The sequence below is a fragment of the Battus philenor genome, unplaced genomic scaffold (assembly GCF_028537555.1).
Source record: "Battus philenor isolate CCGP_79_NKW_IND1 unplaced genomic scaffold, ilBatPhil1.0.hap1 SCAF_25, whole genome shotgun sequence".
Classification (NCBI taxonomy): domain Eukaryota; kingdom Metazoa; phylum Arthropoda; class Insecta; order Lepidoptera; family Papilionidae; genus Battus; species Battus philenor.
The window spans coordinates 8141124-8155186 of NW_027181688.1; the positions used below are offsets into that span (position 1 = coordinate 8141124).

Consider the following 14063-nt stretch of genomic DNA (forward strand, 5'->3'; position numbering starts at 1 on the left):
GGACTGACAATACTGAATTTTAATTTCTCGATTGACGATTTGAAAGTGCTTGTAACAGCGTATTTGAATATAGAATTTTGGATTTTCATTTATTATCTAAAGAAAAGCCAGCAGTGAATGAATTTAAGTCGATAGTCATGGTAAAGGCGAAGTGTTATCCATTCAGCTGTTTTTATCCTCACGACATCGCTTAAAATCATTTGAGGAGACTTTAGAATAGATTTAATTATATTTAGTACAGATTTACAGTTTTTTATATTAAATATGAGAGAAGCTGATTAGAACAGTGTTAGTATTTTTACACGATAATTCATCAATAAATTGGCATTAAATAGTAGAAGAATGCACGCGTAAAATTAGTGGAGCTTTCATAATTTTAAAAGCATTATGAATGATATCTTGGCTTGCAGGTATTTTATTATATGCGAAATTTATAATTTAATGACAATGCAAATGCATTTTTTGTGAGACTCTTTCAGGAGTTATGTTGATGGCTTGTATTTATTGTAGTACCTGCTGTAGTACACTTGAGTGGGTACTCGCACTGAATTTACTGGTACTTTATTTTAAGTGTCAATTAAATATTGTTAAATTCTAGGAAGGATAATAAGTTTTAGAAGTTATTTTTAAAAATACTGTTCCTTGTCTTTAGTTCTGTAATTTAACACTACTGTATATTATATAAAAGAGCAGCAGATTATTAATTTGTGATGAATATAATAATTAATTTCAGATATGAAAGACTTCTACTGTTCTTCTGACGCGACATTTTTTGTTCTCATTTGACGTTACACACTATTATGTATTGAATAGTTTGTTAATATTTTTGTGTATAATAACTTGAAATATTAATGGAAACGATTGCCTGTTGTCCTGGATATATGCCGTGTATATCTTCGAATAGCACATAAATAAACTTATAATCTGACGAACTTAACATCTAGTTCCCCTCATGTCAGTTAGCGAAGCGTTTTCAACTGAACAATTTCCTACAGGGAAACACATTGTCCGCACGACATGCGGAGGAAATAAGTGGCAAGATTCGAAGCGAGCTCAATATGGCTCGTTCGTTAGGATTATAAAATCGCTTTCACAGCATTTAAAAGTTGAACGAACATTCTATTTTCAGAATTCTAAAACGGAGTAAAACCATTTTTCTCATTTTTTAAAATTCGAACGAATTTCTTTTTAAGTCACTTAAGAGTAACTTTTTCAATAGTTTTTATTGAACTAGCAGGTTTATGTTGAATCAACTTCTTACAATAACTAATAATTTACTTGTGAGTATTTTTATGATAAGTTTTAAAATTCGAGCAGGTTTTTTTTTATTCGTTATAAGAGTTGTAAAACTTTTTTTAAAAAATAATTGCCTTTATGTTAAGAATACTATTAATGCTATATTCTTTGCTACAGTTGTTAAATCCAAGCACCCCTGTGCTTTTTAATTAATATTTACATTAACTTACAAAAATTTTGTTTTTAATTAGTTTTTCCTTTAAAGTTATGAATTTCGAACAGATTTAATTTTAATTCGTTAGAATTATTAGCTTTGTTATATATAAACGCTAATAAAATCTCTTTGGCTATACTATATGTATCTGGCTGTTTTTCATGATATTAAACATTTTACACTTTAAAAAAGAGAAAAATTCAGGCTATTTTTCATTTTCTTTCAAAATCAAAATGAGAGAATACAGTAAGGAAATTCGATTAAAATATAAAAAAAAAACTTTAAAAAAAAGGGAAAAAATGTTATGCTAAGCGCAAAAGTATTTGACTTTTATGAACCTAATGCATTGTCAGTAAGAGTATCAAAGTTGGTTTGAGCGTTTTAAACGGTACAAGCAACAAGATGATAGAAAAAATGTAATAAAATAGTATATGTACATTATAGTTAAAAAAATATATCGAGAACATTTTAATTTGCTTGTAGTAGTTACTTCTGTAATACGAAACATTTTTATTCTTTTTCTTATTCAGTACGTTTTTTTTTTTCTAAAAAAAGTCTTAAACTTGAATTCTTTGTTAAGATTTAAATTCATTGTTGAAATAACTTAAACATTTGCCCGTAATACATGTTTTATTTAATTTATATTAGTTTAAGTTAGATTTTATAATTTGCTTAAAAAACGTTAATCTGTTATACATGATTTATTTCAAAATTCGAACAGTTTTTGTTTACCTTCGTTTATTTCCATACTTGTCTGTAAGAAATTGCCTTTTAGTGATAATACGACCCATTGTATTTTTTACTATAAGGAGTATTAAATAAATAAATAAATTATGAACACTGATCCTCGTTTCATTACTTTTCAAATTAACATTCTAAATATGCTATAACCTGCCAATTCTGAAGTAAAAGCATAAAGATACAAAGAGTTGTCTTTTATCCTTGTCTGACATATTGCTTTGACATGTAACAAAACTGGGGACTTGAAATCGATCGAGACATATTCGGAGGTCCTGTCGTCTCCTTGTATTTAGTTTAGCAGAACTTATGTATTGGTTTTGATATGTTTTATCCCGGTAGGACTTACGTTATTCGAACCTTTTGTTGAATAAAGCAAAGGAAACGGAAGAAATAAATAAAAAAAAAACAGGATAAAACATAGAGTAGTGTATGTATTTATATTTATAATTTTAATTCAGTTTTAAATGTCATATTCGAGCTAATGATTTTCACCCAGTTAATTTTGTTTGCAAAGATTTTTATCTGCAATTGTAAATATACCTTTTAATTAATTAGTTGTATGGTTAAGTGCTAGGACGGATCGACGAATTTACTAGAAATAAATTATTAGTTAATTTGTAGGTAGTGGAGATGGGAACGAAAGGCATAACAAGGAAATCTTTCTATAGACTGTATAATAATTTTTTTTTGTTTAAATTTATGCCTAGAGTGAAGCTAGCTTATTTTGGAAACGCGCTTTTAATGAAGCGTAAATAGGGAGAGCCCTACGCAACCATATTTAAAATGATTCTCTGAATATGGTCAATGAAGGTGAACGCGTATGCATTTTAAGGAAGCCTCTTTAAACCAGCAACACGGATCGTCAACCCCGATCACTGTATCTGGTCCCTCTCTACGGAACGTGTTGGAGCAGGTACCTTTACGGTGAATCAACGGTGATAACTTTTGTAGAGGTGGATTTATTCCTTTAGGTATTCTCTACCAATCAACCTTGGGTGATGTAGAGATAACATATGTGCCGGTAACCAAATGTTATAAACAAGTTAAGTGTTTATACAAACATTCGATTTTTATGTAAATACTGCACTCTTAATAATTATTTATTAAAATATACTTAAACAGGAACTATAAATGGCATGTGTGTATGTACCCATAAAATTCTGGTGTATGTTAATAAAAATAGCAACAGTAATAAAGAAAAGTTTATTGTGTCTTTCTCTAGGCTTCATAAGAGTAATAAATCTTTTACGGTCAACTGTGCATTATTTTACAATGTACATTCATGTAATGTCTTTTTGTTATCTTGTAATAAATTAAATAATTTCATAAAACAAAACCTCCTGATAAGAATCCTATTATAGAGTAAACTTGTCTTGATAATAGAGCATGGGAATAAACTGCTTTACTACCATTATAAGGATTTTGTAAAATGACCACAAAAAAAAATAACAATCCGTTTAAGATTGACTTGAAACCCTCGTAGAATCAAGTTGAAAGACAAGTAATATGGAAGTTTAATATGATACTAGTTTTTATTAAACCTTTCTCTGGTATTATACTCATCACGTACATAGGCAGTAACTTTAAATGAATCTATGTAGATATTATAACTGTATGATGTAGATGTAACCACAGTTGTACAAATGCTACGTGCATTAAAGTGGATAATTTGGATATAACGGTTGTAAACAGGTCAGCCGTGTTATAACGGAATGGTGTTACAATATTATTGAATAGGTAAAACGCATACGAACCTAATAATGTAATGTTATTTACACACTTCTTGGAATAACATAATTTTTATTACGTTATTAATTATAAGTTTTACAATTGTCTCAACCTCGCTGAGTCGTCATCTTGGGTACCATGAAGCATCCAAGTCTATCCGTCCGATTGGTCTATGCTGCGCTCGTACACATACACTACATGTATCCCCTTTTATAGAAAAAGTAAACAGTAATCCAACAAGTTCTATTAAAATAAATAGTAAAAACTTCTTAAGTGCTTTTTCTTTCCCTTTCTCAAATAAATTTAAAACATTTTTTTTTGGTTTTACATTTAAGCGGCATAAGTCAAATATATTAACATCTCTTCTGCTAAAATTAGAAATAATAAGGAACCTTCGGAATGCACATCCATCCTATCGGCTGCGCCATGTAATGTTATTAAAACACTTCTAGGAGTAACACAACTTTTATTACGTTATTAATTATAAGTTTTAAAATTGTCTCAACCTCGCTGAGTCTTCATCTTGGGTACCCCAAGTTTATCCCTCCTATTGGTTTATGCTACGTTCATACACATTCACTACAGAAAACACAAAATTAGATTAGCTGTGAGAATTCATTGTAATTATTGATATATGTATATATACATAAAGTGAATAATAAATGTATGTATGATTAAGTGCAGTACATAGTAATAACAGAAACCTGTCTATGTAACTATGATCGATGGTTGATCAGAATTGAGTCATTTCTTCTCATTTAAAAATCACAATTGGTTAGGTCTTTGTTATTGTCGTCGTGTGATACCCAAACTTTTTTTAAAATATTTCAAAACTGATTTGTGGACAGTTCCTGTTTTGGCCAATTTTTTTAGATACAATTTTTTAAAAATGGCGCCAATTTTATTCGAATCTTTTCAAACAACTTTAGGTCCATGTACGTCATAAATTTTTTTTTGTAGCTAGTTTTGTTGCAAATTTCCTTATTAGATTCACCGATTTTCACATAAAGAAAAAACAAAGGAAATACAGATTGAAAAAAAAATTATACTTCTTTCTTATTTAATCTGTTCCATTTTCAATGTCCTAAAATTTCGAGATTCCAATGTTACAGCCATAGAGATTTTATGATAAGTATATAAATACGTATACGTTTATGATAATACTATTGCCTGACCTAATACGTCGTGACTGTATTATAATAACGCGTTATTGTTGAAAATTGTTTATGTAGGGTCCATATTCTCTTAATCACCCAGCGACCCTAACAGTGTCGTCAATATACCTAGTGGGGGCGCCTATCCACGCCGCGTCTACTGGCTCGTGTTCGCCTCGAGGACTCAACAGCTATCGGTTACACGAGTAATATGCCACGCCCCTTGCCACTTCATACAAGTAATTCTTTGCGCTACGTCAGTGACCTTAGTAATTTTAGAGATCTTCTCATTTCTTATTCGATCTCGCAGCAAAGCTCCGAGCATGACTTTCTCCACTGCTTTCTGGATGATCTTGAGGCTTTTTGTTAGGCCCATTGTAAGTGATTGATCCGTACATTATCAAAGGCAACTGATATTGATCAAAGACCTTCGTGTTTAGGTATTCCGGCATTTTTGATGAGAAGATGTTTTGGAGCATTGCAAAAGCTGTTCATCTGAGAGTTGAATTAGACGAATGATATCTTTCTCTACGTTTTTATAATGTTTATTAAACAAAAATTTGTTAAAATATCGTATTACATTCAGACGGATTTCTTAAGTGATAATAAAGCTTTAGTATGAAATGCTTTATTATTTTGTTAAGGACATTATTAAAATGAACGCAAGAAAAAAAAACGCGTCTGAGACTATTGTGAGCAATAATGCTTTTAAAAAAAATTGACACACAATTTAACAAAGAAAGCTAAAGAAATACGCCCTGATATTTTAAAGTAGCTTTGACTTTTATTAGGATTAATTAGCAGTATATGCAAATTCAAACGTTAATTATACTCAGTGTAGATAGAAAACAGCTTGAATGTCGTGTGAGCACGCGATGAATCCGGATGGATCGCATGGAAGTGTGTACATGGAATCCACCCCGCTATTACGAAACGAAATACTTATTATTTTGCTTTTTATTACATGGCAACACTAGCATAGCTTTCACGTATTGTTATATGGTATTGCTAATCTGTTTTTGTACCTTCGGGGAAATTGTGAATAGGTTGCGGTCTATGTACTTCAATTTTAAATTGATAAATCTGATCTAGCATTAAACAATATAATCTACGAAAAAATTGGGTTAATATATAGTTTATTTACTGTCAATTAATGTGCCGTATACTGTAACCAAAAATCATGGGATTCAGAACTAATAATTAATGTAAAAATAATTAATGTAATGATATTATAAAATAATAGAGAAGAAACATTTTCAAAATTGAGATCACTTCACTAAAATTTATTATTTTTTGGCAAATTTCCTGGCAGATTTATCCGTTACTGCCAGAAGTTATTAAACTGTATTTAATGGAATCAGGTGTTATTTTGCGGAAGACCATCCTAAGTAACAAAAGGACCAATATTTAGCCTCTTCCGCACACCCCTCCACGGGGTATCTTCAGGAGTTATGTTACACCGATTAGTGCCAAACAGAGTCTGTGTCTAAATATTGGTCCTTGTCTTACTTATTAACCTATATCTTACATTTGAATGGAAAAAATTAATCCCTATAAAGGAGTAAATGTATGGCTCAATTGATAATAAATGTAATGTACTGTATCCATTCATTTATGTCAAGCAATAGACGCTCACTGCAAGGCTGAGGTAACTTTCAAAGATCACAACAATCACCAGTCTTACGCTGCGTGTATTCATGGAGTTCCCGCTACCTTGATTATTTTTTTGGTCTACCTACTTGCCTGTCTTGGCCGCGACAGTATCCAAGAATAGCGGGACCGCCAAGGATTAGAAATCAATTTGTTAGATAAACCATCCATTAGGGAAAAATGCCATAAACGCCATCTTGGAAAGCAGGTTAGAAATCATAGCGTGGTATTATGGTACAAAGAGGACGCTGCTGCCCATCCCATGGAAAATTATCCCTCTGTCACCTCATATGACATATATACCTAATCCACACCGTTTATTATTATAATAAAGAAATTCACTACTCACACGCTGTGAAATTCTTATACCATTTTAACCAGTAAATTGATAGTTATCTTATTATCTTTGGAACTAACGTAAAACTGGGAACTTTCAGAAGCAATTAAAGCTAGATAGTAGCGAAGTTAAAAACTATTCATATAAGAAATAGTAAAATTGCAGTTATGAAACCAGAAAAACTTTTACAGTTAGATGTGAGGTTAAAATTTATTTGTAATAATTTTGAATGTCTTTCGATTCTGTGGCTTAAGCATTGCTTCGGGTACTGTGATATCGAGCGTGTTTCGGACCTGGTCGATCTAAACCATGAGGCTGTCGCCGTTTATATACAAAACTGCATGACATAGGCCTCTTTTCAGAGGACTTCCCGCGACGTAACTGTGTCGTTGTTTCATCTAGTGGTAGGCCTACTCATGTCATGTCCCTTGGCTCATGGGCGCCATGAGAACCTTTCAGCCCTAACGAACATCAATTGAACGAGCAATCACCCCCGCCCACTATCAATTGAAACAAATAATTTATTGAGCTACATCGTTGACCTTGGTTCTTCTGTGAACCTCATTTTTTACTAGATCGCAGCGAAACTCCGAGCATAGTTTTCTCCGTGGCCCACCGTAAGCAACCACATCTCGGATAAATAAAGGTACACAATCATTATGAAATACAAAAATCTTAAAAATTAGTAAATGTCATTATAATTGTCGTTGACAATTGCACGTAAAGTTTATAACAAATTAAAATAATGCACGAAATGAAAGTAATAAATTAATCAATGAAGCAATTATAATGTAAATAAAATATATACATACATATATATATATATATATATAAATATATATTAAGTCAGTGTTTGTACGAACTAAGTTAAATATATAATTTTTCGTATCTGAGTAGTGGTAGCCCTGCGGTGGAGGACTAAGATTTCTAATCGTAGGTCGCAGGCTCAATCCCTCGAATACAATCCTATGTTATTTTTATTATATTATTATTCACACTTTGTGTATTAATTAAATTAGATTTCTCACACTAGAAGAAAGTTTTACAGCTGAAACCAACCCCGATGTGAAATTATATATATGTACTCGTATATATATATACAAACACAAATATATATATATCAGCTATTGGAAGTACAAAGTCTATTATAATAGTCATATGAGCCTTACGAATTTGAAAACTCTACAGGTCATTTGGTTGCCCTATGGCTTGTCCATTATATAACTACACACACATGTATATATACACATAAATACATATATGTATTTATAAATAAATATATATGTGTATATATATATATATGTGTATACATATATATATTTATATAAAAATAAGGTTTTGTGTGGAGATAAATATGTAATAATTTTAATGTTATGGTTTAGGAATGACGACTTTTAATCAAACTTATCATTGGTTTCAATGAAAAACTTATAAGCACTGTCGTGACCTATTTGTCCGATATAACGTGATTGCATTAGCTTGTGTCCCGTGAACCGGGTTTATCGTGTACAATATCAAACACGGACTTGAGTTAAAGTCGACCAAGTGGAAATAAACTGTAAATTATTGAGCTTATCCTCATTCCGTTTTGATGAGCTTTCTTGGCTCGTAGCAAGAAAAGAACTCACGAAATTATTTTGCTTGGATGAGGAAAATTGTGATTTTGCTCCAGTTTCCGTGTTTTCGGACACTTTTGATACTAGATTCCTTTGTGAAGAAGTAATTTTGGCTGATTACAAAAGAATCGATGTACGTCGCAAAATGGAGTATTCTAAAATAAGAATGCCTTACGTAGTGATATCAACAGGGTTAATTAGTAAGTATTTAGCTATAAATTAAGTAAAGAGGGAGCCAAATATCTGAAGAAGTATTGGCATAGATCAGTGTCTTTCAACCTTTTTGTACCATAGCGTTTCTAAAATAAGTAACTAATCACTAGATAACTGTTAATGAAATATTACAAGTAAAAGTTAAACTTTAATAGAGAGTTTTTTTATTCTATTTTATTATTTTAATATAATGAGCCTGCCTCTTGAAGCTTCTGCACAGAGATTTGATATAAGGTTCCAATTTGGTTAACTTTTAACTTTCAACATTTGACTCTGTAGAGTAAAATGAGTTAAAACTGGAATAAACAAATCGACTCCATATTGCAATTTACAAAGTGAGAGTTAAAGTATCACATAAGAATATCAATAAATAAAAAACATAGCGATATACTTAATGTTAATACTATAAATAAAGATGAGCTTGTTATTTATGGTTTAATAAAGTTACTAACTCTTTTGTGGGCAACGGTGTATGATTTTACAAATGACTACAGAGACTATCTGAATTATTTTTAATAAATTTCATTCAAATAATTCGTTTGACACAAAAGGAATTATTTATTATCCTATTCGAAAGTAAAGGATTTTATGTAAAAATAAAGCTTTGAAATGAATTACTTTGCTATTGTATAAAGGACACTGTGATAATGATCACAAGAAAAATAAATAACTCAAAAGACTTTGTAGCGGTCCCTCTCAAATCAGGGCGGGTTTAAAACTCTCGTGGGTTTAATGTAAAGGATGCTATTTTAGGGGACAACAATTTGATTTTTCTTCAAATATAAAAGTAAATCTCCATTGTATTTCTTTACGACTAGGAAAATTGAAAGAAAATTTCCAAACTATGATCAGACTGGATATTACATGAGCTGAGGTTTATAATTAGTGCTACAATGTATCACGCACACGATAGAGACAGTTGGACAGTTGGTTGGCAGGATGGTCAGTAAAGGAGTACTACCACATGTCTCGTGAACGCAGCATTGATGCTGTGAGGCATGTGTTATTAAATCCATGGAAGGTGATTGATACATTTAATTAGTCACTTTCTGAAATACAAAAGAAACTTTATATAGGAAATTTAATTAAAATTTTTGGTACACTTATAGCCAGAGATAATCAAACTGTCTTGAGCTTAAAATCACTTTTTCAGATGAACTGATGCTCAATTTACTTTAAAACTCTTACATTTATTTTTTTTCTTATTGACACAAATCATATCAATTTAAAAACTGAACGATTAGTTGTAAACTTGATATGATGTCAAATACTACACTATACTCATTAAAATTTAATCAAATGAATACCAAAAATGCTGTGAAAATTAAATTTTAATAAATAAAATTTCTTTTAAAATTACTTATATGGGCATAAAAATACGAAAAAGTTGCAAAGAAAATTTACAAAGTCCTCGTTACGTTTTTTAAAAGTATAGCGATGAAAGTTTCTACGAAAATATTAGTCATTCTTATAACAAGTTGGTAGTAGCCGTCGTCATCATTTCAGCCTATAAGCTCCCACTGCAAGACAGGCCTTTCCCAAAAATAACTAAGGGGGATAAGCCATAATCGCCAACCTTGACGATCGCAGTGTGGTATTATGGTACATAGAAGACGCTGCTGTCCATCCTCTGGAAACTTGTTTGTAAGCAGCGAAAACCCTATATAATTAATACACAAAATGTGAATTATATAAGATTGTATCCCGGGTATTGAATCTGCTACATACAAATGCAAGTACCCGTCCCCTGGCGCTAGGCTATCGCTGCTCAACAACAAGTTAATACACGTAAAAATTTGTAAACCATTTTTAAAGTTTCAAGTACGACTTTATAAAAACTATAGGCCTCGATATTTAAACTTCGTTAACTCCCAAATTTAAACAAGTTTTATGTGTTTGTCGACCCCTATGAACATCCGAGAAACTTTGGGAATCCCTGATTTAGACCAATGTACAAAGTCGACATAAATAGTCGAAATAAAACGTAATAGTTACATGTCAACATAAAATTAGGTTTTGTTTCTTTATACATTTTACAGTCGTATTTCAAAGTATTGGTTATAAAATATTGTCTTGGAATAAATCGAAATATTTATGCTACGTGTACATTTCAATAAAGAATCGTCGCGATCGTTACGATCTTTGAATTGTTGCTGTAATATTAATGCAACGACACGTAAGGAAAACGCGCCACAACAAAAATAATGTTTCTCATTTTTTTTCTGTAAACACATGACTTTATCAGACTTTATTATTTATGTATTAGCTTATCTTTAATAACAATTGTGTTGCAAAATTTTTAACACAAAATGTAGTCTATGTGTGTATGTAAATGTATTCGCCCATAAAAGCTTAGCCCAGTGTTAAATCTATTAAACTGTAAACGCGTGTGGTCTACCTACTATAGAATAATTGGTTATGTGGGTAAAATCTTTAAAAGTGTGAACGTATAGTTCATTTGGTCTCAATTAATATATGGTAAACCCTATCGAAAGATCAATGGTTTTATTTCAAATAAGAGATAATGTAATGACTATATATAGAGAGACCGGAAAGTAATGTAAACGAAGGCGAATATATTGCCGATCAGAGATAAAAACTTGTTAAAAATGAAGTCGTGTGAATTTAACTTAAGATAGCGACATTACTTTCCGGTCCCTCTATATGTAATTATTACGTTATTTCTTATTTTAGAAACTATTGATTTTTTGATAAGATGTACCACACATCAATTGACAGCAAATTAAATTTACGTTCACTCTTTTAAGGTTTTACATATATAAACAATGATTCTATAGAAATCGTTTTCAAAATATCTGCGCCTGTAGATTTTGTACGGATAGAATTTATTAGCATCTCATATTACTATAGAAAAATTAATAAATATATAGCCTATTTCTGAGTGATCATTTTATACAGGGTGATTGAGAACAGAGGTAAAGTCTTAAAAGCTTTTACACCTATGACTAACATATTTATTGCCGTCTTGTTTTAGTTTATTCGTGTGATTGAACTGTAAGAAATTATAAGGTTATTTATTAAACTCACCTCGTTCATGTAATTCCAGGCTTGACAGGCGCGGACAGGGCTCAGTGGCTTGTAGTGATTCCCGAATGTGTACATGTAGAAGAGCCACGGCGCTGGAAACAGCATGGTGAACATGTCGCAGAGCGCCATCGCCATTAGCACCACGTTAGTGGGGGTCCGCATATGCCGTCGTGATAACACAACCACTATCAGTGTGTTAGCGACTGTCGTAGTGGCGAGAAGAAACGGAGCGATGTATCTACGGAAAAAATTTTCTTGTCAATATTTATCTTCATCATTTCTGCCCAACAGGCCTTCCCTATTACCTCCAAAGGGCTAGTTTACAGCGAGCCTGCATCCCGCCACATTACTAATTAAATATTAATTCAAAGTATCAAGATTGGTTCACCTTTTATAAATATACCGAAGAGGTTTAATAAATAAAACTTATCAAAAATTCATATTTAATGGAATCAGGCGTTACCTTGCGGAAGTCCATCCTAAGTAAGAAAAGGACCAATATTTAGCCCCTTCCGCACATGCAGTAGTAGTCGGGCAACAAAGTGCCAAACTAATTGGTGTGACATAGCTCCTGGGGATGCCCCGTGGAGGCGACTACTATTGCATGTGCGGAAGTGACTAAATATTGGTCCTTTTCTTACCTATTAAAAATTCAATTATAGTGTGATTTTTTAAGTGATAGCTTAGTAATGAATTTCTCTACTACTGTATTAAAGATATCATAAAAGTGATCATTAAAAAATCGTCTACGTTTGTTGAATACTTTTCATATCAATGCGAGTGTAGAACCTTCGTAACTTTAAGTTAAAATATGTCATTATATGGGAGTTCAATCATATTCTGGTTTCTGTCAAACTGGCCTTTACTGGTATTCCTTTCATGTCATAATTGTTCACAGTAAACTTCAAAGATTTTAAAAATAAAACTCGTTGTTTTGTGTATATCTTAGCTACAATGCATAGTACTACAATTATTTACTTCTGCTGATTTAAAAATATGATTAAGCATTACCATCTTGCAAGTTTATAATTAAAATTTCAGTCCCATTACATTAGATTAAAATTATAAGTCACTACGTCGTGTTACCCCAATTTTGAAATCATAAACCTGAAAAGCATTTGCTTGCGTTGTCCAAATATTTATAGCTTTTTTTTAAGTATTTAAAGATCTATGGATGAATGCAAGCTTAGCGAATTAGTGAGAAACGGCAGTGGGTGTCTACCCACGTAGCGGGGAGAATAGATGACCGTGGCCATAAGGTTCTGCAGTGGAGAACACGGACCACCAACCACAGCTTTAAACTTCCAACCACAAGGTTCGACAATAACACCCAATTTCTATTAAGATCCAACAAGATGACTTTGTTAAAGTGTTATTAAAAATCTGTGGTAGGTAAGGGTAGGTCTATGTCCAGCAAGAAGGTTCTAAGGCTAAAACGATGATGATAATGATGTAACCGTTTCAATTATATTTTAAAGTTTATTATGGATCGTTTCATTCTTAATTAATGATTCTAAGAGGTTGTTATAGATACTTTATAATATCGTTAAATAAAAATACCATTCTGAAAATAAAATTTCTATATCAACTTACCCGTACATGGGTTCCGCATAGTTTATTGGAAATTCGCAAGTAACGTTCAGATACACGTGCGAATGGTTCGACGAACAATAATCGTCTGTTGTAAAATTGGAATATTCTGGAAAACCGGTCTCATTATCATATAAACTGTAGTTGAAATGAGGCGCTGGGATAACATCGTTGGTTCCCTCTATTATATTATCGATTGTTTTTATATTCGTCGCGTTCTGTGCGATCGTTAAATAATCAATCAAGTCTCTTTCACGATCCGCCATTTTTGATTTCTTTAGCTATCTTTTAATGAACGTTGGCATGGTGTGTTGATTCTGCGCAGTGACCAGAGCTTACTTAGTTCTTCGTTGATTATCTGTGGGCAAAAAGAAACATGTATTAGTTAGGAAAGTAAATAAGTAATTTATAATAATCAACATCATTCAGGTACTGCACAAAAATATCAAGCCTCCAGTGCACATTGTTCTGCTATTATTGAAGAAGGTAGCAAGTATGGTAACAGTGCAGCAGGGGGTACTATATATCCTGTTGGA

The 14063-nt window shown here is 31.9% G+C and overlaps 1 protein-coding gene across 1 annotated transcript in view; it reads right to left on the minus strand.

The window, feature by feature from the left end:
- The window catches only part of LOC137924948 (sex peptide receptor-like), a 39785-nt gene extending 25923 nt beyond the window's left edge, over window positions 1–13862 (minus strand). The window contains exons 1-2 of the mRNA XM_068768364.1: window positions 13531–13862; window positions 11938–12175 (exon numbers count right to left, since the gene is read on the minus strand). Of these exons, the coding sequence (XP_068624465.1) occupies window positions 11938–12175; window positions 13531–13793 (501 nt within the window). The 5' untranslated portion in view covers window positions 13794–13862. The remainder of the gene's footprint in view (window positions 1–11937; window positions 12176–13530) is intronic.
- Window positions 13863–14063: the final 201 nt, after the last annotated feature.